Here is a 24,412-nt window from a genome sequence, read left to right as displayed (position 1 = left end):
CCATGGTCTTCAGCCTCCTGAGTCATTTGGACTACAAGCATAAGCTGCCAGTGACTGGCCACATCCATGTCTTTTGATGATTAGTTTTTGCATCAGTGCTCTACATCTAACTATCAGCTAATTATGATGAGGCATCTAACCATCAGCTAATTATGATGAGGCATGATTTTCTTTCCAAATGTATTTATATTTATTTCCCACAAACTCAGTGACTGCTCTAATCCAAGCCACCACCTTTACTTAGATTACCATAAACATTTTGAATGTAGTCGCTCTGAAACGTTTCTAAGTAGTATCCAAGTGATCTTGCAGATCCAGAGATTGATCTGAGAACCATAGCTTTGGAGTTCATAATACACACTATACTCTTGAGGGAGCCCTTTAACAGTGAGCCTCTTGTTTCAGTATGAGGATGAGACATTTATAACTTTTAATCTCCCTAGGTGATTCACAATGTGTACAAAGGGTTGAGAAATACTGCCTTTGCTTAGAAGAGCCACATTTGCTTCTTGTGGCTTTTGCATAAGCTGTCCCTATTATCTAGCATACTCTTCTATGTTGTTCCCAATCTAAAAAGTCTTTTCTTCACCAGCAGTTGCTGAAAATTTCCCATTCATGTGCATTGTCTGTGTCTTCCAACTACGATCTACACATCTTGAGCACAGGCACCTTGTCTCATCCATCGCTATATCCTCAGCATCTAGAACAGTGCTTAGCAAGTATTCAATATATGTGAATAAAAGAGAAGACAGACTACTTGTTCTTTCAATATATTTCCCCCTCCCCCTCCCTCCCCCTCCCCATCCCCCTCCTCCTCCTGAGCCACAGTGTCTTCTTCTTCTCTACCTCTTGAGCCACAGCGCCACTTGCGACTTTTTCAATTATGTGCTACTGAGGAATCAAATCCAGGGCTTTGTGCATGCTAGGCAAGCATTTTATCACTAAGCCACATTCCCAGCCTCTTAAAATTTATATCCCCCCCTTTTTTTTTTGCTGGTCCTGGGGCTTGAACTCAGGGCCTGGCTAGTGTTCTACCACTTGGGCCACAGTGCCACTTCCGGGTTTTTCTGTGTATGTGTTACCAAGGAATTGAGCCCAGGGCTTCATGTATGCTAGGCAAGCACTCTACCACTAAGTCACATTCCCAGTCTCTTTCAATAAATTTTAATAAAATGTGTTCTGTTGTGTAGCAGAGTTGAATCATCCATGGAAAAAATCATATATTGATATTTAAGTGTCTTAATTGCGCTAGGTTCATTTTTAACAGAATTCTTCTGAAAATAATTATCATGTAATATATTTTCATATAGTGATATGTTAAAAATGCTGCCTGATGTTTCTTATGAAATACAACTCATACAGTCAGGTAGGGTGGCTGGGAATGAACATATTTACTAACTCAAGGAAAAATTTTTTTTAACAAGAAAACAAGGAATAGTAATGCTGTAAATAAGAACCACTGGAAGTCACATGATAGACATGAAAGTAATTGTTTTAGCAAGGCAAAATTTATTCTGCAAAAGGATGTACAATCAGCCAGGAATGTGGCAAACAAACACAGAGTAGGTTGGCTGCTCCCCTCAGCATGCCCTGCTCCTTCTGCTTAAGTTGGTTAGCTCAGTACACAATCTGATCTCCACTGGCTAGTCTGAGTAAGGTAAAATGTATTTACATAAGGTAAATATTAAAATAATTTGGAATAGATTAACAATACACAAATATTTTCAAAACATACCCACACTCTCTGCTATTTCTTGAACAATCTGAGGTGTGTCTTCTGAGGTATGCCTTAATTCCATCTTGCAAAAAAGCCAGTTTTAGACAAAACCTTACATTTCAAAAATCCGTCCTTACCCTAAAGCAGTTGCTCTTTTCCTTAACAAGCAGGGCGAAGCCACCAGGCCTAGGCAGGGCTTTTCCTCAAAGTAATTTGCAAACTAGTAGAAAGGTTTTGCAGGGAGCAACAATCACAGGAAAATGTGAAGGCTCCTGATTTGCTGCTGAAACAGGGAAACAATGATCTTCTTCTGGGGCATCTCTTTCAGAATGACTGTAATCTGGCAAAACTGGGGAGATTTAATTCCAAGCAGAGGTAAACTACTTGAGGTTACTAAAATATTTTTGTTACAAAAAAAGTTTGTTCAAGACAGAAAAGCAAAGGCTTCAGCTGTGAGCTTTTTCACTTGATTTCAAGAAATCAGTTAAATAAAACTTTCCACTAAGGTAGGTGAATTCACAGTAGATGTCCTTAAGTCATCCACCAGTCATTTCTGAGCTATATTACCTATAAAACCATAGTACACATTATCTGTTTCTGGAGTAAAAGGGGACTCCCCGACCCTGATCCTTCTGTACGTGGGACTAGATACTTCCAAGTCCCCAGTATCCAACCTTTGCCCTTGGCAATAGGGCTCATTTCAAGTGCAACCAGTTTTTCAGGCAGCCACCTCCCTTTTCCTCCTCTTCGTTTTAAAAACGTCTTTGTTCGTGGGGCAATAGTTGGAATCCCACTGGCGACTAGGCCTAGCGCAAGAAAGGAAAGCTAAACTGACAGCAGAGTTGGAACACCACAAAAGCAGCCTGCACTCCACAAGCAGAAAGACCAAAGGCACTGGGGACGCCTAGGAGCCCCACAGCAGGGTCCGGGAGCAGCGGTGCTTTCTGGGAATTGTAGTCTTTGTGGAGGCGGTATCTCCAACTTCCACTGCGCTCCACACTACATTTCCCAGCCATCCCCGCAGCGCGGCGGAGGGGGCGCTTGGTGATGAGCTGCTGCGGGGGAGGGGGCCCGGGCGCAGAGTCGCTGCGGTCGCTGCCAGGGGACGTTGACGTCTGGCGTCTCTGGGGGGGCCGAGGTGGTCCTTGGGCGGGTGGCATCGAGTGGCCACTGCGTGTCCCCTGTGTTCTTCGCTCTTCCCATTGACGCGCGGCGTCCGCCATGGAAGCGCATCCGGCTGCCGCCGGCATGTCAGGGCGCCGCGACCCCGGCTCTCCGGAGCGATGAGGTGGTAGAGGGTCGCCCCGCGGCTCACCGCCAGCTCCGGTGAGGAGGGGCCGTCGGGCGGGCAGTGCCGCGCCGCGGTGCCGCCCCCTCCCCGCGCCGCCCCGCCCCGCCCCGCCCCCGGGGGCGCTGCTAGGGGACGCCCGCCGCCCACACCGCCCATGCCGGCCCGGAGCACCGTCGCGTCCCGCGACCGCTGCTGAAGCCCGCGCCCGCCGCTCTAGCCCGCACCCGCCGCCCGGACGCTGCCACCCGCCCGCGCCCAAGATGTGGCACAACGTGGGGCTGACCCTGCTGGTGTTCGTGGCTACGCTGCTGATCGTCCTGCTGCTGATGGTGTGCGGTGAGTGGGGGCGGCCGGCGGGGCGCGGGCGGTGCTGGGCAGCTCCTCAGCTCGACTACGGGGCTGGACTCTCGGTCTCATTCAGACCAACCAGCCAACTGGCAGAAAGGCGAGACAGGTGTCTTCAGCCCCTCGGTCTTCCTCGGGAGGCTCTGGAGTGAGCCCAGATGATGTCCCCCGATGCCTGACAGGCCCCGGACTTTCATCCTGCGGGTGGGGTTGGGGGTGGGGGAAGACAGGATTCAGGGCTGGACATCTTGGTTCTAGGTTAAACCAGAAAACGCCTCACAGGCAGTCTGCCCTTGATTGCATTCGTAGTGCCGCACTCTGCTCTGATTTTAACCCTGGCCTGTATTCGCAGGTAAAACGATTTGTTCTCACTTTTTTTTTTTTTAATAGATTCTGACCCAAATGACAAGGAGAGGTGTCTCCATCTTCATCTGGCCTAGGCTTTTAGAACACGCTTGGGTTTTCAGCACACGTGAAAATGTTTACTTGAGTTCAGGCTTCAGCTAAATTCCAAGCAGAGATGTTGAGAACGGGCAGAACTTAAAAAAAAAAAAAAAAAAAAAAAACTCCAGCTATTTTAAACTTCCAGGGTCAGATAACCTAATTCTTAAGTTCTGCAATAATGGTGCTATTTTGTTTGCGGTGGGTATTTTTTCTTCTTGGAATGAGGAGACATTAAATGCTCTTTTCAAAGCAAAGCTAGTGGAATTTTAGATCCTCTTTCTCTCTCTCTATCTTTTCTTTCTCTCTCTTCCTTTTTTTTTCTTTTTAACACAGTAACCGATAGCCACAGGTCTCAGCAAGGAGTGAAAATTTGAAAAGTATTTTCAGATAGACATCAGTGAATTTATTCATACTTACAAGGCCAAGTTTGTGTTTAAATTGATGCCATCATGGGTCAGAATACATATTCTGTAGTATAGAGTGTCAGTTGCATAGTAAATGCTCAGTATTCCAGCTCTGTTTGAAAAAGATAGGTTTGCCATAGTGCATATGCATGCATATATATTTATATACTTATATGTATGGTTGACACATTTTTTTGTTTTTAGTGGTTTCGGGGTGAAACCCAGGGCCTCACAGATGCTAAGCAGGTGCTGTACTACTGAGCCAATCCACAGCACTACTTTTTTTTTTTTTGTGATACCAGAGCCAAAACTTCTCATATTTTTTCTGATGACTTATAAACAATTGAATAACTTAAGTCACTTTTCACTTGTGGTATCAGCATTTTGGACTAATTGTAGAAGTCTTTAGGTTCTTTAAACTACTGTTAGTCTTTTTTTTTTTTTTTTGTCTTATGCTTGCCTGGCAAAGGCCTGTAACCCATTTTGCTTTAGTTACTTTTTCAGATAAAGCCAAGGTGGTGATCCTCTTACTAAAGCTTCTCCAGTGTTTCTGGGATTATAGGTAGGATGTTTTGAGATTCTTGAAGTAAGGAATACTAGACCCTTCTTATTCATTTGAATGTAGTGAAGGAAGAAGACACATATTAATCCTATCTAATTTAACATGCCAGCTACCTAAATATGAGGATGTGACCAACAGACATCTTGGATTTAATGTTCACCAAACTTCCTTTGAGAAAGCAGAATTTCTGATGGATTTCTTAATCTCTCCATAGTATTTTAGTTGTACTCACTTTTTTTTTTCTCTACAGTTGCCTTGCCTTTAATTTCAGGAAACAAATGCAAACTGTAATATATCATTTTGATTGTAATGGTCAAGAATAGCTTCATGAAATTGTTCATATCTTTTTCTTGTTGGGATGGGGCAAGATAAGATAGCCTTTTGTTTTTCTTTTTGTGTTTTGCCAGTCCTGGGGCTTGAACTCAGGGACTGGGCACTGCCCCTGGGCTGTTTTTGCTCAAGGCTACTGCTCTACCACTTGAGCCACAGCACCACTTTTGGCTTGGGCTTCCATTACAAAAAATTAGAGAATAGTTGTTTTTAATCAACAGAGATTCTATGGCTTGTAGATGGCTGTCTTCTCCTGGTGTTTTCTTCTGCTGTCTCCCCTGGGTCTTTCTTGAAAAAGAGCCTTTTCTCTTTGGATTAAAGTCCCTATTCTTGTGACCTCATTTAACCTGAATTACCTTTTTAAAGGCCTTATCTCTAAATGCAGTCACTTTGTGAGCTAGGCATTCTGTATATGAATTTGGCAGGAGAGAAGACGCAGTTGGTAGCAAGCACTTTTATCTTCAGTACTGGCTGAAGAGCTGCTAGAGAGCTGTGAGCAGGGTATGATTTAAGCAATAATTGCTCTTACCTTTCTGGTGGTCATAAGAAAGAATCTAATGAATGCTATAAGCACTTCTATATATTTATTATTTTTAGAAAAAAGTAAACCATCATATTTCCTCCCCCATCTCAAGATTTCACGTAATCTTTTTCCTTAAACTCAAATGTGGAGTTTATGAGTCTCTACCCTCAGGGCAGGTCTCTTACTGAGTTCATTCAGTTCAGCAAACTAGGTGTAGGCTGCCAACAAGGCACTAGAAACAGAATATATGCTTGGGTCTGCCCTCAAGGAATCATAGCTTAGTTTGTTTTAGAATCCTGACAAGCTCTTTAATGAAGAGAAATTTGCTTTTAAAAATCTGATTTCTAAGGCAATTTTCCTTCTGCCTACATTGCTTGCTTCTGATTTCTCATTTCATTCATTCTAGTGTTTTCCACCCTCTACCAATTACTGAAGTTGCCCTTGCTCTCTTAAGCTCAGTAACAAACAAATGAACTTTACCGAACAAGTGACTACTGATCAGTTCTGTAGCACATAATTCTCTTACTCATTTTATACCCTGAACTTTTGAGAGCCATTTTTTCTTTTTTTTCCTTTTTTTTTGTAAATCCCCTTTACGGTGTTTTTGCCAAAGAGGTTAATTACTTTTCCTGCTTCTTGCTTCTTAGAATGTTATAGGTTTTTTTTTTTTTTTAACACAACTTACATTAGTAAATTCATTTCCCTGGTAATTTATAAATAAATTACATATGTCAATTGGTTTATGTATCATCTCTTTACCAGTCATCTACAATGAAATGTTCTTAATTCTTTGTAATATAATCTCAGCACTCAGGAGGCTGAATCTGGAGTTTGTTCTGTATCATAAGATCCTGTCTCAAAACAAAGAAACAGATAAGAGCCCAGAAAAACAAGATAGTTTATAGAGTTGTATATGCCCTTACAAGATGGATGCTATTTTCTGTTTGTGTAATGTATGTGTAATATACATGTATGTATAAACATATATATATATATAAATACAAGGCTCACTGGTATGTGTATATGATTGTGTGTATATGTGTATATATATGTGTATAGTGTGTGTATATATGTTTGTGTACATGTGTATATATGATTGTGGTGCTAGAGATCAAACTTGAGGCCTGGTACATGTTCTACCACTGAGTCCCCGTCTTAGTCCCTAAATGTATACTTGTATTTCCTACCTATTCCCTCCCTATGATATAGAATCTTAGAGATTTAGACAGCAACTGTAGCTGAAAAAATTAAATTTTTTATCTCAAATTCTTTTTCCTTCAGCTCCAGGCTCATGCTTCAAACTTGATCTAATAAGTACCTGCAGTTTAATACATCTGAAGCAGATTTCTTGATTTCTACACTTGTTCCTCTCCTCAGTCTTTCCCATCTGAAACATTACCCCCTTGCCCTCAGTGGTTCAAGCCAAAGACTTAGGTGTCAGTCTTGATTTTGCCTTTCTTATTTATTTCCCATTTTGCCTGCTTAGCCACCTTAATTCCCTGTTGTATCTCTTTAAATAAACTGAAATATGTTCTTTTCTCCAATGTCACCACCACTACTACATTTCTAGAAGACCATCTGATTATGCAAATTTAAACATTAGCTGAGGTGGTCTTCAGTTTTTCCTGCTTATGTTAATAACACAAGTTTTGGCTAGTCAGGATTTATATTTAGACTGCACCTAATTTCTTGTATGGCTGTTCATTTTTTGGAAGTTAATTGCCTTTTCAATTTCCCCAATACTACTTTTTTGCATGAACCCATTGTACTGTTCTCTCCAGTGTTCCATAATCTCTTACCACATGTTCATGAGTAATTTTTTCCACATTTTAAAATCAACTATGCTTCCTTTTTTTCCCCCTGCCCAGTCCTTCTCAACAGCTGTCATTCTCAAACAGAAAGTTATACATCCCCTGCTACTGGTTCTGTGCCCTGCTTTCGGGAACACATGTCTTCATTGTCTTCAATTTATAGTGTTGTTTTGTTTGTTTTTTGGAGGTACTGAGGTTTGAACTCAGAATTCCCACTAGCATAGCAGTTGCTTTATCATTTGAGCCTGGCCCTTTAACTTTTGCTCTGTAGCAACACATTTTTTTTTGTAGATTTCTAAGAAAGAATGTATGACAAATATTGTTTTGAGGAAATGCATGCTTTAAGATGTATTTATTTTCTGTGTGCTGTTCTGGGGTTTGAACTCAGGCCTGGACACTGTCCCTGAGCTTCTTTTGCTCAAGGCCAGCACTCAACAACTTGAGCCACAGTGCCACTTCTGGTTGTTTCTGAGTAGTTTATTGGACATAAGAGTCTCAGGAACTCTCCTGCCTAGGCTGCTTTGAATGGTGATCCTCAGCTCAGCCTCCAGAGTAAGTAGGATTATAAGTGTGAGCCACTAGTGCCTGGCAAGATGCACATGTTTTCTACCTTTCTATTTGATCATTAACTTGAATAGATTTGTGCTTGCAAATAATTTTCACCCAAAATATTAAAATTATTGCTTCATTGATGTAGCTTCTAGGTCTGATTTTGTGAAATCCAGTGCCTTTTGTCTCAGTTTCTCTTTGTAGATACTTTCTGAGCAGCCTTTGGATTATTGGTATTCTGAAATGTCATGATGACATACCTTGGTATGTCTTTCCTTTTTTCTGGACATTTAAAACCTATTTTACTTTTGGATTAGCATACTTATCATATGAGGGGGTTTCCTTCTGATAGTTCAATAATGAACCCTTTCAATTCATAATTTTTTTCTTTATTTCTGGGAAAATTTTATTTCTACTAGGCTTTTAGTAATTGTCTCTGTTCTTCATCCTGAATTCTGTTGATAGAATGTTTGACTTTTTAAAAAAGATTTTAAAAACTTATTATAAAAGTGATATACAGAGGGGTTACAGTTACATAAGTAAGGTAAAGAGTACATTTCTTTTGAACAATGTTACCTCTTCCCTTGCTCTCTCCCAGTTTTAACCTCCCATCCCACCCACCCATAAGTTGCATAGTTCATTTTCATCATAGTGTCCAGTGAGTATCACAGCTGCATTTGTTCACCCTTTGGGACATTGGACTTCCTAGTTAGATAGACTCTTACCTTTGGGTTTCCTATTGCCTAGCTCACTTGCGTGCCCCTGTTCTAGGATATGGGTTGGTATTTGTTTTGCATTTTATACTGGATTTTAATTTTAGCCGTCAAGTTATCAATTTCAGAGCTTTGTTCTCAGATTTTCTTTTCTGTTTGGCTGTTTTTGGTTTTTTTCTTTCTGCCAGGACTGGGACTGGCTTGAACTCAGGGCTTAGGCACTGTCCCTGAGCTACTTTTGTTCAAGGCTAGCACTCTACCACTTGAGTCACAACACCACTTCTGGATTTTTCTGTTTATGTGGTACTGAGGAATCAAATCCAGGGCTTTGTGCATGCCAGGCAAGCACTCTACCACTAAGGCACATTCCCTGCCCTGTATTCATGTTCTAACTATGTGTATGTAAATTACTTTGTTTTCCTCAGCATATTAGTTTGATATGAACACTTAACAGAATGTTTGTTCTTCTTGCACTGTCTTGGTTTCTTCCCTGCTTTCTTTCTGCTTCTTTGCTTTGGACTCTCCTTGACTGGAAGTTTCCTGTAGATGTGTAGTGAATTGCTATGTCCATACTTAAGGGTGATGTAATAAAAGATGAGGAATTCTGTCAGCTTGAGCTGGTAGTCAAATGATTGGGCAGTGATGTAGTCTCTTCAGTAGAGCTCAAGATCCTCTTGGTAAATTTGGAAATCTACTCTGAGTGTATTCCATTTTTCCAGAGAAGTATTCTCTCTCACTTCCTTCTTGGATATAAATCTTTTAAGCAGTTCTTTGCTTTTCCTTTTACCCTTTCTGGTAGTCCTCAATTGTATTTGATTCCAACTGGTAACCCAGCTTTTATTTTCTTTTTCTAGATTTGCCACTACCTATCCATGGAGTAATCTTTCAAAAGTATCACTGCTTGTTTAAAATTTATGTCGTCTTCCAGTGGCTTCACATTTTCCTCAGAATATCCAGATTTCTTATTGTGGCCATGAAAATTTATGTGATATAGACCTCACCTGTCCCTTCTCCCTACCTCCTCCAGCTGTCCAGAACTGGCTAGTCCTATACCGTCTATAGGGCATGTGTCCTGTGCCTGCCATGGGCTCCTTCATATGGCTACTTCTTCAGTCATGCTTCACATCAAATGTCATCTCAGACCTGCTGTGACCACAAGTCACTCTTCTTTCTTCTTAGAGTATTTTGCGCTATATGAAATAAATGAATTATTTCAGGAGTCTGTTTCTCCTGTCAAAGGACAGAATTATAACATTAGTTTAATGTGTAAATGTGTAAGCCATATAATCATTTAGCTTAATGACAAACTAAAACTCTTGAGATTAAAGGTTTCTTTTTGTTTTGAGACAGGGCTTTGTTATATTGCCCAGGCTGACCTGGGACTTGCTGTATTGCCCAGGCTGGCTTTCTCTTAGTCTCTTGAATGTTGAAATTACCACCACACCTACTAAGGAAAAGATGATCTAAAATTAAAGAAATGTTTGCACTGTTATAGATACTAGCTTGAAAAGAACAAGGTCTTGAGAAAGTTCTGCTACCAGCAACAGCAACAGCAACAGCAAGACTGACTTAGAAATTGTGTCTGCTAGACCTCAGAATGAAGAGCTGCTTTAAAAATTTTTTTTGAGACAGGGTTTTTCTCTGTTGCTCAGGAATACAGTCTTCCTGCCTCTGTCTCCTAAGTACCAAGAACATTTTTAGAATAAAGATTTGGGAAAGGAAAGCATACGTTGCTCACTGGGAGCTTCCACTGGCTTTGAATGGGCTGGGGGGACAGGATTATATGAAGTTGGAAACCTTTTGGAGTAGGAGATGGTGTACATAAGGAGAAGTAATTGTTGCTTCTTGATTGGTTTGGAATAGTAGTCCAGAAAGTTAGTTTGTAAACAGGAATAAGTGACACCTAGGAGATGGCCACTTCGGGATTTTTTTTCATCCTTTTTTCCTTTGTAACATTGAATTTAGGACCATACTCTACCACTTGAGATATGCCCCCAGCCAGTCCTTTTGCTTTTAGGTTTTTTTGTTTTCCTCCACATAGGGTCTTACACACTTTTGCCTGGGTCAGCTTCAGACTGTAATATTCCTACTTATGTTTTCAGAGTATTTGGGATTACAGATAGATGCTACCATTCTGGGCCCTTCATAATTTTAAGTCAAGGATTTAACATACATTCATGAATGTAGGTTAGTCTTTTATTGGTTTCAGCCCATAGTTGCTGCTAACATTAATTTGTCTTCTCTCTCTCCGTCCTCTCAGTTTTTGTGAGTACATTTAGGGCGTCTCAGAATTTTTCTTATATCGGATTTTTTTTCACATAACTGGTAATTTATTAAGAATCAGCAGGCATCCGGAGTGATATTTCCATACTAGTGGAAGAAATTTGCTTAGTAATGTCAGATTCCATATGGTAACATCTTCGCAGGTGTTTTACTTGTAATGATCCTCAAACTCCTGATAGGCATTGCACCTGACCTTTTACTTTTTGGCTCTTAACCTTTGCCTCAGACCAAGTCAATACCACACCTTCTCGGGTGACCTACCTCACTATGATTTGGGTTAGGGTAATTCTGATTCAGTGATTTGCCACTTCTGGTTCTATGGGCACTTGCTCAGTATCTTTAAAAGTCTTAGCAATGGTAATGCTTGCTGATTGACTTCTTGCTCTGTGTAAAAACTCGTTGAAGTTAGAAGCAGAGTGGATAGGACGGAACAGCTGAATTTTCCTTCCAAAGACTTATCAGATGTCAGTTGGTTTTATTTTGCTTCTAGAATCAGGCAGAACTCTATTCCCGTAAGATAGAGCAAATGTTCTGATGGGTCTAGAAGAAGAGGTTGGTTTTATGGACCACAAGGCGAAGAAAGCAGAAATAGCACATTGCTCATTTGAGTTATTTTCTTTGTAAAGTGGAGGACAAGGAGAACAATAGAAAAATAATTGATTGGCTAACATCTGATAATTTTCCTTATCTTTGTGTGTGTGTGTGTGTGTGTGTGTGTGTGTGTGTGTGTGTGTGTGTGTGTGCGTGTGAAGATTAAGGCAGAATGAACTATCCCTATCATGCCAATTGAAACTGGCCTGTTGGGGACTTAAGCTGCTAAATCTCTAATCTTTATTTCTTGAGAGGTCAGATAAACAGCTTGGTTTCAGTTTGGTGTTATGGAACTTTGGCAGGAGTGACTCTTTTGGTTTTTAGGCTGTTGAGGTTAGTTTAAAATAATGACTTTGGTAATTTTTATTTAGCACTGACAATTAGAATGTAAGTTCTCTGAAGTAAGGGATCTCGTTTGGTTTGTAATTACTCTATCCCTGTATCCAGAAGAGTGTAGACAACATAGCATGTAACATATTAGGAGGTTTTTTGTTTTGTTTTGTTTTTTTTGTCTGTGTGCCTGTCCTGGGCCTTGAACTCAGGGTCTGGGAACTGTCACTGAGCTTCTCTGCCCAATGCTTGTGCTCTACCACTTGAGCCACATTGGCTGGCTTTGAACCACCATTTTCTGATCTCAGTCTCCTAGGATTACAAGTATGAGCCACCAGTGCCTAGCTGCATAGGATTGTATTTGAACAATGATGTGGGGCACACCTGGAAGTCAACTAGCTGGCCCCGCCTGTTTCTCAGTCTTGGGGCCACATGTGGCTAAGATGGCAGCACCTAACAACAACGCACAGCTGCTACAAGTTCTTTGGTTATAACCCGGAAGCGGTTCTGTGGGCTGTGATGCCTCGGCAATTCCGCCCTTGATGGAAGGGGAGGCTCATGCCTCCCCTTCCTGCCGATCTTAGACCTGATTGGCTCCTGTGCCTTATATTAGTGGCACGTACTTCCCCAATAAATGAGATCTTGTGCTGACTTGACTCCCAGGGCATCTGATTGTCCTCTGGTGAGGGAGGGCTGGGTGGGGGCAGCCTGCCGACCCTTTCCTTGCTTGGCTTGTCCGGTCAGGGCGTGCGGGTCGGGGGAGTGGGGGGGGGTGTGCTAAAAACCCTGACACAATGAAGAATAATTCTTTAGTACAATTATAAATTTTTCCTTACAAGTAGTGTGGTTCAAAGTAGGGCTGCTTCAAGATGAATGATCTTCATATTATTTGGTAAAATACACTTAATATACATTTGCTGTAGATGCTGGGCATGAATGTCTCAAGGTTAGTACAGTCTGTGCTTCTGAGGACTTGGTACTCCAGTAGGAACACACTCATGCTGTAAACTGAGGCTTCTGCTTCTTTTTCTGGCTGTCTCAGAGTTCAGAATCATCATCTAAAAGCTATCCTTTTTGCCTGTTTATAGTGCACAGAACCTTCTGGATTTTACCTATCTTCATTTCCATCCAGAGCTAACATTCTGCTCTGAGAGAGTAAGGAGATGAACATCCCTAAATCTTTAAATTCACAGGTCATTTTTGTTTGGAGAAAATGGAAGATGGAAGTTTAGAGTATTTACTGTGTCCTGGTGTATTTTGAGACATAGGGAACACAGTGGGAACATGGTTGAACCCTACATTTTCCTTTAAGAAACTTGTATCTCGTGGAGAAGACAGGATTTATACAGTGGAGGATGGAAATGTGGTTGAGGTGCTAAAGCAGTTGTCCAAGAGACCTTACATTGGAGAAGTAATATTGAAAGATTAAAAAAAAAAAAGCCCTTATTTCAAGCAGATTGTTGAATTAGGATTCGTGGCTGAGCAGTCAGGACATGCCTCAGAGACCTAAGAGACAGTGGTGAGAAGCTAGCTGATTAGTAATACAGATTTGATCTTGGATAGAGTGGTGCTAGGAATGTAGAGAAGGAAACAGATGGGTGTGGGAATCTTAAAGTAAAATCTCTAACACCTCTAAGTGAGGGAGAGGAAGATGTGTTGCAGAAGAGGATATGGTACCTTTCAGGAGCTTTTGGATGCACACACACACACACACACACACACACACACACACGAGCACAAGGTAGAGGGGTCAGGCGCCGGTGGCTCATGCCTGTAATTCTAGCTACTAAGGAGGCTGAGATCTGAGGATCACAGTTCAAAGCCAACCACAGGCAGAAAAGTCCGCATGAGACTCTAATCTCCAGTTAACCAGTCAAAAACCAGAAATGGTGCTGTGGCTCAAAGTGGTAGCCTTTGACAAAAGAGCTCAGGGACAGTGCTCAGGCCCCACAACTGACCAAAAAAAAGCAGCTTAAAAAAAACCCAGCCTTTTTTTTGATGACACTTTTGAGTGTGTTGATTCAGTATTGGTAATTCCAGGGGCTTTTGACTTCGCTCAGGGTGCCTTGTGGTAAGGGGTGGAAGTACTTGGCTCTTGGTGTAGCCTTCATCAATGGACTTGCACATATTTTCTTACAAGGGAGCCTTAGTGGCTTCAGAGTAAATTGGAAATAAGATAATTGGATAGAAAATGAAAAAAGAGCTTTATACAAATGTGAGTTTTGAAATGAGTCACTACTGTCACAAAGATGGGTTATGTAAGTCTACTGGAAAGATTCCATAGCTTAGACAGATAAGAATATGTGGTTATGCTGCTCCTGGTACAAGGCCCAAGCTAATGGAATATGAGAGAAATGTCATTGTGTGTATATCAGGTTTGAATGGGGAAGTTCTAGCAAACTGGGCTTCTGGAAGAGGCCCTTTTGCTGCAGGTATGCTGGCAAGGGGCTAAGTCCTTTTTGGCAGGTTTCAGTGGTATTTCTTCTCTCCTTCCCCATGGGGGCAGTTTGTTACTGTAAGGCCTGGAGTCCGTATTAGGCTACTCTAGTCCTGTGGTAAGCTGAAGTTAAAACTCGTAGCTATAATTCTATCCTTCTTTTCTGTGGTGCTTCTCTCAGTCTTACACACTCACATCCACACTACTTAGGTTATTTGCTTCTCTCCTACAGACAATAATATGTAAAGAGTGATAATCTAGTTTATATTAGTCATTTGCTTTCTCTAACAATACACTGGGTTCTGAATACATAAAAGTTATATAAATCATTAACCAAATAGGTTGTATTAGCAATACAATTCTATTTAGAGCAAAGGCAGCAATCTTTTTAATTTTTATTTTTTTAGGCCATATTAGGGTTTGAACTTAGGGCCCTGTGCTTGCTAGAAAGGTGCTCTTAAGTCCAGATAATGGTGCTGGCATGTGGAAAGCCTCTGTAATGGCAGCAGCCTGGGTGAGACCGAGGGCTGAGCTTGTTACAGACCCATTCTTGTAACACAACATTCATTGTTGAGGACAGAGTATTCATGATCTAATCACTTTGCGGGGAGGGGGGCCACTTGTGAGGTTTGAACTCAACAGGGCCTGGGTGCTGTCCCTGAGCTTTTCTGCTCTAGGCTCTATCTAATACTTTGTGCCACAGAGCCACTTCTGATATTCTGGTGGTTAGTTGGAGATAAGAGTCTCAAAGGACTTTCCTGCTTGGGCTAGCTTCAAATCACGATCCTTAGATCTCAGCCTCCTAAATCTCTAGGATTATAGGCATGAGCCCCTAGCTCCCAGTTGACTTGGAGTCTTCTCAAGCAGACCCTCTACTGATCCCTTCCATCCCTTCCTCATGAACACTGCACAGCAAACACCTTTCTCCTTTTCCTTGGCCTGTCTCCATAATTGATCCACAAGAGACTCATGGGTCTTCATTTCTATTACTTTCTTTTCCAAACCTGCATGTGCATTAGAATCGTCCAAGGAGCTTAAAAAGTTAAGCACAAATCCTGGGGATTGATAATGGACACCTGATGAGCCCCTGGGAAGCAGGATTCTAAGAACTTTGTAGGTTTTGATGAGCAGCCAGTTTGATCCTTTTGATGATAATCACATACCTTTAACTGTGGGCAGTTCCACTGGGTAATGAATGCTTTTGAACTTACATCTAAAGCTGTGCTTTCTCCTGAAAGGGAGATTGTGCCTCATCTGACATCCCCATCCCCCACCCTTGCCCTTATCCCAAGTGGTTCCTTTGCTCCAAAAGTTGAGGACCTCTTGCAGTATGGACATTCACTAAAGGAATGGAAGATTAAAAAACATTCATACGTAGTTGTGCATAGGAATTTCAATTCAACATGTTAACTTATGGGTATAATGCTTCTGGACCAGTATCACCTTTCCATCATTCTTCGTCTGGAATGGAAGAGTTTGGTTGGATTTTAGCAACAGAATTTCTTGTTGGGTGTTTTGGGTGGTTTGTGCAGGAGAGACCATGTTCTAAGAGTGTATTGCCACCGGATTGGTGGCTCACACCTGTAATCCTAGCTATTTGAGAGGCCAAGATTTGAACATTATGGTTCTTCAAAGCCAGCCCAGGCAGGAAAGACCATGGGATCCTTATTCCTAACCACTAGAAAAGCTGAAGTGGAACTGTGGCTCAAGTGGCAGAGTGCTAGAGCGCTAGCCTTGAGCAGTAAAGCTCAGGGACAGTGCCCAGGCCCTGAGTTCAGGCTCTAGAACTGGGAGGGGGGAATGGTGGTGGTGGTATATTGCCTACTAAAGGTAGAGGAGACCTTTTACTGGGGATCCTATCCACTCCCTCTAATGTCTGAAATCACCCTTGTCTTCTTAGGGGTAAACACAATACCTCCCCTGATGCACTCAGATCCTATGGCAAATGTGTGATCAGACCCGGGGCAGAGCTGTGAAGTCCTAGAAAGCTGGGGAAGGAGCAGCAGTGGGCGCAGAGAGGCACAGAACCGTGAAGTTAGCATGCAGAGGGAAGACTGAGAAAATGATCTTCACTCAGGACAACTGTCTCCTGTCCCTGGTCAGGGTGCTTCCTCCCATGGACTGTGAGCCATCCTTGTAGGCTTCTAACAAAATCCCCTTTCTGGGCTTAGCCAAGTGATATAGAGTTTCTGTTACACGAACTAATAGCTGCTTTGTCTATTATACTTGTCCTGAATTCAGTACCAATAAAATGTTATAGATGAATAGAACAGAGCCCTATGAGCTATAAGAAGTGTGACATACCAGAAATGTGACAGTTTAGTTGAACGGAACCATTTGGCTATTAGGTGATATGTGCAAAACTTATCTCCCAGAGTACTTGTACAAAAGTTAAAAAAGTATTAGCCATTTTTGTTTCCATGTTGAGCTAATGCAATTCTTAAATAGCTTACTAGAAGTTGTATTGGTATTGTAGGACTTCTGTGTCTTTGCCAAGTATGATTTTCTTGGTATGTGCCTATTGGGATTGTCTAATTAGTTCTTTTTTGCAAAATAAATGTCTTAGGTAGTAGTTTTTCTTTAAACCGATTAGTGTCATTCCTTTGTTCAGACAATTTACATTCTTTGCTAAACTATCTTGTATGTAGAAGCATCAGATCTTGCCAAGGTGAGATCTTGCCTCAGTACTGTGATATAAAGACCCCCTCTGTCCTGCCTCTTCTAGACCCTCTCCCCAAAATGACAGGTTGGTAAGAACTTGTCACATTACTTGAGGACAGCTTGTTGAACTTCCCTTGGTTTAGTGAATACCATTACATTTCATAGCAACACTGCAATTTCTCCCTTCCCTTTGCACTTCCCACCCTATCATTATAGGAGTACTGTAAAAAACAAAACAGGTGTGGTGAGTTGTTTGTTCTTTTGAGCTGCCCAGCAGATGAACTCCATATTTATATCAGGGGAATTCTCTGCCTTACAGTATTTTTATAGGAAGCAGCATGACTGTCCACATCCTTCCTGAAAGTCTTATATCATCTCCACACAGATAGAATAGGGAAAAATAAATATACTATTTGAGTTTGCTTATGTCCAGATTTGAGGTAAAAATAATAGGACCACGAAGGCTGAGTGGTTTATCTGGTGTTGTGGGGAAGGGAGTGGTGATTGTGGACACAGTCACCGTTGACAGCCATGACCTGCTTCTCCAAACCCCGCCATTTTCTCTGGCCCCACTTCCAGAATTTTGACTTGAGATTGAGTGCTTTTCGCTTTTTGGTAACTGACAGTGATTAAAGAAAATAATGAAGTTCATGTTAATAAAATTGAGGAAAAGAGTTGCATGAAGTGCTGCTTGCCTGTAATCTCAGCACTTGGGAGACTGTTAGGCAGGTAGAGCTTGAGTTTGAGGTCAGTTGGGGCTACATTAAAAAGTTCAGAGTCGGGGGCTGGGAATATGGCCTAGTGGTAAAGTGCTCACCTCGTATACATGAAGCCCTGGGTTCGATTCCTCAGCACCACATACATAGAAAAAGCTGGAAGTGGTGCTGTGGCTCAAGTGGTAGAGTGCTGGCCTTGAGCAAAAAGAAGCCAGGGACAGTACTCAGGCCCTCAAGAAACCCCAGGACTGGCAAAAACAAAAAAAAGTTCAGGGTCATCTTGAGTACATAATGAAATCTTGTCTCAAAAACAGACAAACTATAAGCTGAATCAAATTGGAAAAAAGACTGTAATCTAGCAATGTGTTCTCATATCCCAAGCTCTGATCACAGCACTCCTCAGTTCTGTGTGTTACAGATTTGTGCTGATAGCCTTTGCTTTCTGCTAATCATCCCAAGGGCACTAGAATATTGTATGATGGAACCCCATTGGTTTTTTTTTTTTTTTTTTTAATAATAGACTTTCCAGTTAGAGGCTTCCTGTTTCTCTTCACCTCCCTCATTCTTTATGGTTTGTGTAGACACACACACACACACACACACACACACACACACACACACTTTTTAACTAGTCCTAGAATTTTAACTCACAGCCTTGTGCTTGCTCAACTGGAGCATTTGAACCATGCCTCTAGCCCAGCTTTTCACTGATTAATTTGGAGATGGAGTCTTATGGATTTAATGCCCAGGCTGGCCTTGACCTATGTTCCTTTGGATGTCAGCTAGGTTATACCCCGCTTCTTTATAGCTGTTTTATAGACATGACATTCCTGGAACCTTTGGTCTTATTAAGGTCAAAGCTATTATCTTTGAACTGAATAATTAATTTCCTGGATAATTACCTGAATAATATCCAATCTCTGCTTAACACAATAGCTTTATCAAAAGTTTGTTCAGCTTTTATATTCTCCAAACCTAAGGGGAAAAATTTTCCTTAAAATCACCTGGCCTTATTAATTTAAACCAATTAATGGTGGAAAAATGTTTAAATACATGCAATTCTACAGAGTATTTATGATCTACTTATCATTTTTTATTTTTTCTTATTTTCTTATCAAAACAATGTATTCATGGTGGGAAACTTTGGTGATTTCAGAGAGTTATGGTAAAAACAGAATAGGTGCTCACATTGACTTACAGAATCAGTGCAATCCCTATCAAGATTCCTTCTACCTTTTCTGTAAAAATTGACAGTTGAATCTGATATTGATGGTTAACTCTTATAATCTTAGCTCTTCAGGAGGCTGAGATCTGATGATCACAGTTGTAAGCCAGCATGAGCAGGGAAGCCCTTACCTGCAATTAACCACTAGAAAACTGGAAGTGGAGCTGTGGCTTAAGGTGGTAGAGTGCTAGCCTTGAGCAAAAATTGCTCAGGAACAGCACCCAGGTCCTGAGATGAAGCCCCATGACTAACCAAAAAAAAAAAAAAAAAAAAAAAAAAAAGTTAGCAATCGATCAGTTAGTAAAGCCAGATGGTTGCATTTCTCTGATCCCAGCTATGTGAAAGGTAGGGGTAGAATCTGGCCCAAGGCTAGCACCAAGCCAAAGTTGGGACTCTTCTTGATAAAGAAAGCAAGAAAGAACTTGGCACTGTGGCTTATTGATAGAGGGCCTGCCTAGCAAGCACAAAGCCCTGAGTTCATACTCTAGTACCATTTCTTCCTGCTTTCCCTCCTCCCCCAAACACAAAACAACTGGACAACTGCACAACTGCACAGCTGCTTTCATCAGATGATGCCATAATCTATTGATACCAACAAAGCTATGTACAGTAAAAGATATGAAGACAACCTCAGCCTGAAAAACTCCTTACAATGGCTAGATTTGCTCTTTACCTCTTCATAACAAGAGAGCATGAGTTTAGAGATTTTTATCCTGTTTGTTCCTTTACTGATATTTGTTTCTTAATAACTCAAAGGTGAAAATGAAGTATTTTTAAAATCCTGCTCCTGAGGTATTTATTCTATGGTTTTATTCTTTTATCATATAACTAAGGAAAAATTATTTATTTCTAGTGATTCTTATTTCTTGGCCTTGACTGAAAAGCCATTCTGGTTCACTTCTCAGTAGCACTGAAGTATGACTGTCCAAATCAAGTATAAACTTTGTCTTCCCCCCAAATGTTCTCAAAATTCTATTTTAACAGAGTAATTATTTTTAGTCAGGTATTATAATCTTATTTGATTTCTTGAGAGTTTTTTTTTTTAATCAAGTCTTGGAATACTTAACAGTACCTGGTTGCCAAACTCTATTTCATTATAATTTTAATGTGGAAACACCAAGCTTGTAGTTTTGAATTCTAGGAAAGCAGATTATTTTTGTTCTTACTGTATAATCTCAGTTTATCCTGAGTTTATGCCTTGTATATCATGAATGCTTAATGTTTGTTATATAAATATATTTTAATCATTTATATCTATTACATACACTATTTTGTAATCTACTGTTCATTTATCGGATTGTTCTGAATGGATGACACTGTGTACAATACTTTTCCTTAATGCGTTTGTCTTTTTTTTTCTAGGTTGGTATTTTGTATGGCATCTATTTTTATCTAAATTCAAGTTTCTTCGAGAACTGGTGGGAGATACAGGATCCCAGGAGGGAGATCATGAGCCTTCAGGGTCTGAAACGGAAGAAGACCCCTCAGCCTCTGCACACAGGCTAAGATCTGCTCGCCAGCGCCGGGCACCAGCTGATGAAGGCCACTGACCCCAGACATGGGCCTGTATTCCTGAGTAAATGTTAAAGGCAGTTCCAAGCCTCTGTCTTCAGTTATGTGGCTTTGAAAATTTACAAAGTGACTGAACAGCATTTGTACTTGGCTTTTTTTGTCCAGTACAAAAACAGATTTACATGTAAGCCATATCGAAATAAAGGGAATCGAAACAGTTAGACCACTGAAAATTTCATCTTAAGATAATATTTTGCTTCACTAGCTCTCTACTTAACCCATTTGTTCCTTATCTCTTGGGCTATCTTTATCTTTTTTTTTGCACTGATATGAATTGGGAAAACATCCCAAGCTTGAAGAAACACTTTATTAGACAGAAAATGGACTGCTTTGCTGACATTTTAATTTGTCTGAATTTGGGGTGCATTAATGACTATCATCCGTGGTTTGTTCATGTGATTATCTTAGCCATGCTTGTGTGAAGTGTCCTCTTATCATTGCCTTCACCTGTGTGTGCATTGTTGGCATCAAAGACATTTAGAAATGTCTTTAAAAAGGCCACACTATGATTCAGCATTTCTGAAATGCATGCAAATGGAGCAGCAGGGTGTACATTTGATATTAGTGAAGCAAATATTCATCATTGGAGGAATGACTAGAATTCCTTATTTTCTTACAAGGCAACAACAAGAAAATGCATTATAGGACCTAAAAGGAAGATCCCCACAAGTAGATGAAGCTGTACCATGCTTTGTCAATGAAGCAGATGCGAAAGGAATGCTCATCACAGGCCAAATGATGCACCTGAAGGCAGGAGAATTTGCCAAAGCCCTTGGAAATCCACGAAGCATAATTCTAAGTAACAGAAAGCCAGTGTGATCAATACAGCATCAAGCAGGATTCCCATGAAGGAATCAACCTTTTGTCCAAAGCTTTCTGCTTCCATTCAGTGAAAGACAGGGTTGGAGTACTCCTTCAGGAAATGCTTCATCTCAGTACTCTTGACACCAGGACCATGTGTGGGAAAAAGCAGCTATCCATGACTGCGATTTAAAAAGTGATTCAGAAGAGTTGGACTCAGAATATGAAGTTATAACTTAACCAGTCACTTTCCCCTACTCTTTAGGTTATGCACAAGATTGATGTGATGAAAATCTGTTTTAACTTTAGAAGCACCCTTTTAATAAGTATCAGAGAAGCAATTTCTGTGATACAAGGCATGTATCATAGTTGAACGGGCAGCATTTTCTTAGCAATGTACGTGGTGCATCTTAATGAATTGGCAAAACATGGTAGTTTGTAAGTTTATTTTTCTTTTCAAGGTAGCAGTTATTTATTGGGGAACTGAATTCTGACCCTAGTAATGTTAAAGTAGTTACCTTTCCTGAAATACATTTTGGGGGCGAGCTTTTCAAGATTTGAGGTGTAGTAACTTAGTGTGAGTACTATTATATACTGGTCACTCCCTTTGTATGGGAGGACTTCATGCCCCAGGCATGCATTCTGGAGAAACAGTTGTTCTTTACCAGTAATAATTCAGTGATAAGCCCTCAAAGGTATTGGATACTTAAAAACCAGTAGGTGAGAACACCCTCAGAACGGGTCTAAATGACTCTTGCCAGATTTCCATGTTTGTCTGACTGAACTTTGGACTGTTTACTAGGGAACAGATATGGATTAACCAATCTTCTTGTTTAGTGTTCCCAGCTTTGTACAAAAGTGAAATGCAAAGCCAATTTATTTTGTTAATCAAAGTTCCTTATTTTTAACTTTTATTTTGGAAGAGCTGGTTATCACCTCTCTCATGGTGTATAACTGTGTTGATACCTCATTCTTCATGCTGACAGCTTTTGTTTTTATGAATAGTTCACTGTCTGCCCAGTTGCATTCCTGTTGAACACCTCCTTGATGATATTGTGTCCTATTGGGTATTCTGAAAGGGAATACACACGTAGAACTTTACATATTTGCTGGAAGACATTGCCCAGTGTCTGAGAGTGGGGTGCAACCATTTTATTGTAATTTCCTTAGTGGATGTATGGTTACTTGTGGGCATAAAAAGCAGTGACATAGGTCCTACTGTTAATTGTAACGTGTTATTTGCTAGCTGAATATCACATTGGAATGGTCATTCATTAGAAAAAAGATGAATGCCCCAAAACATCTTGGTATGGGAGGGTAGACTTGCATTAAAATGTCCATATTTTGTTTTGTTTGTGTTTTGTGGTGATTGTCCTAAGGTTTAGATGATAATATTTGTTGAGAAATTTGAGCTTGTGAGCTTCCTGTTGTATCAGTATTAAAGAATGATGGCTATGTTAATCCCCACTCCCCTACCTACTGTAGTTACACCCAAATCAACCTTGTTAAAGATACATATGTTGGACATTATTTATTGGCATTTGTGTGTTAAGCATATCTTTATAGCATTTTAGGAAATGATCTACATTAATAAGGGCATATTGATATGCTCTAAAGGCATTAACAGTGCACACTTGCTATGTTTATCTTACTTGGGAAAGGTAGGAAGGAATTGCTGATGCCAACATGAAAGTCCATAAACTAATTTTTTGTTCAAAACTTTTATTTTTTGTGCATCCTGTTTTCTGTAGTGTGTATTTCTAAAGCCACTAAGAGAGGGGAGGGAAATAAATAGCAGTTCATGCAGAATTATTGGTGTGATATGTATGTTATTTTGGTTCTTTTTCCTGTTCTGTGATATTTTTGTAACCACACTTAACCAGGATTCTGTCACAACTACATTTTCAGTCTATCAGTGGCAAGTGGACTAGCCTGTGATTAATTTTAAAGTTGAAAAGCTGTAAGCATTAAAATATGTACCAATATTTGAATCCTGCCTGAATTCTTCTACAGAATGGTGAATGAATTCTCTGACGGAGGACTTAGGTAGATTGTTCCATTTCCTTCTTAGCTAGCCATCCTCAAATTTCTATTTTGCCTCAGAAACTTGCTTGTACAGTCACATTCCTCAGATCCAAATGCCAAAACACTAAACATTTGAGGAGCACTGTTCAGTGAGGCTTTACATATATACCTCTGGTTCACTGAAGAGCTTGATGGACCCCATAGTGGAAACCAGTATCTTTTGTCTTGGATCGCCATCTTACACATATGCTGACACATTTCTGTATTTAGGCCCAAGAAACACTTTACAATACTTTGCTGAAATGATTGGAATATAAAGTAATGGATTTACTATCTATGGCTTCGAAAACATGTTGAAAGACTTGAAAGCAGTGCATTTTCCTTTTAAGACAAATTATGTCAACAAAGCCATCTTTTTTTAAGTCAGGTTTTTCTCCACAAGTTTCTTTTCGTGTTTCTTGTAAGCAAATGTAACAAGACTTTGACTGGTTAAGTGATAATATAAATAAATATTTGAAGTGGACTTTAAGAAGCTTGTATGGTTATCAAAACATACAGACTCTCACGCAACACTTGGAATAATAGTGCTTGGTAATGGAGTTTAGAATTAAATCACCTTGTATTGTCCTGCTTTTATAGTATCCCAGGGCTTTAAACTTAAAGAATAAAGAGCAACATTCATCTTCTAGTAGTAAAGGTCGCAAATTCCTATTAGTGTACATGAGTTACCTGTCTTGGGAAGAGTAACATCTCCCTCCAAGTTGGACCTATGCATAACCATTCACCGAATACTGCTGGTTCCTTGAAGTAGCCCTCTGCTGGCTCTGGTGGCTTTGCCATCTTGCTGCTTGACAAGTAGGTTCTAAGGAACTAGAGTTGTGTGTGTGTATGTGTGTGTGTGTATACAATCAGTTTCTGTTTTTAAAGTGGTCAGTACTAAATCTAAAGCTGTGGTTTGTATGTCTTAACTTTCACTTTAAAATATACAAAATAAAGTGAAAATAAGTGTGTGTGTGTATCATTTATCAAGGATAATAAGTATGGAAGGCACTTGAGTAGGAAGGGATTTGAAAACAGCCATT

The 24,412-nt window shown here is 40.5% G+C and overlaps 1 protein-coding gene across 1 annotated transcript; it reads left to right on the top strand.

The window, feature by feature from the left end:
- The first annotated feature begins 2,825 nt into the window (after positions 1-2,825).
- On the top strand, positions 2,826-23,114 carry Smim13 (small integral membrane protein 13). The gene is made up of 2 exons (XM_048348483.1): positions 2,826-3,344; positions 20,295-23,114. The coding sequence occupies exons 1-2, from the start codon at positions 3,269-3,271 to the stop codon at positions 20,480-20,482; spliced, it is 264 nt and encodes an 87-aa protein (XP_048204440.1). The 5' UTR covers positions 2,826-3,268; the 3' UTR covers positions 20,483-23,114.
- The last annotated feature ends 1,298 nt before the right edge of the window (positions 23,115-24,412 follow it).

Source organism: Perognathus longimembris, chromosome 6 (genome assembly GCF_023159225.1).
Source record: "Perognathus longimembris pacificus isolate PPM17 chromosome 6, ASM2315922v1, whole genome shotgun sequence".
Taxonomy (NCBI): Eukaryota; Metazoa; Chordata; class Mammalia; order Rodentia; family Heteromyidae; genus Perognathus; species Perognathus longimembris.
The sequence above is the reverse complement of the archived record's forward strand: the minus strand, read 5'-3'. Positions and strand labels throughout refer to the sequence as shown.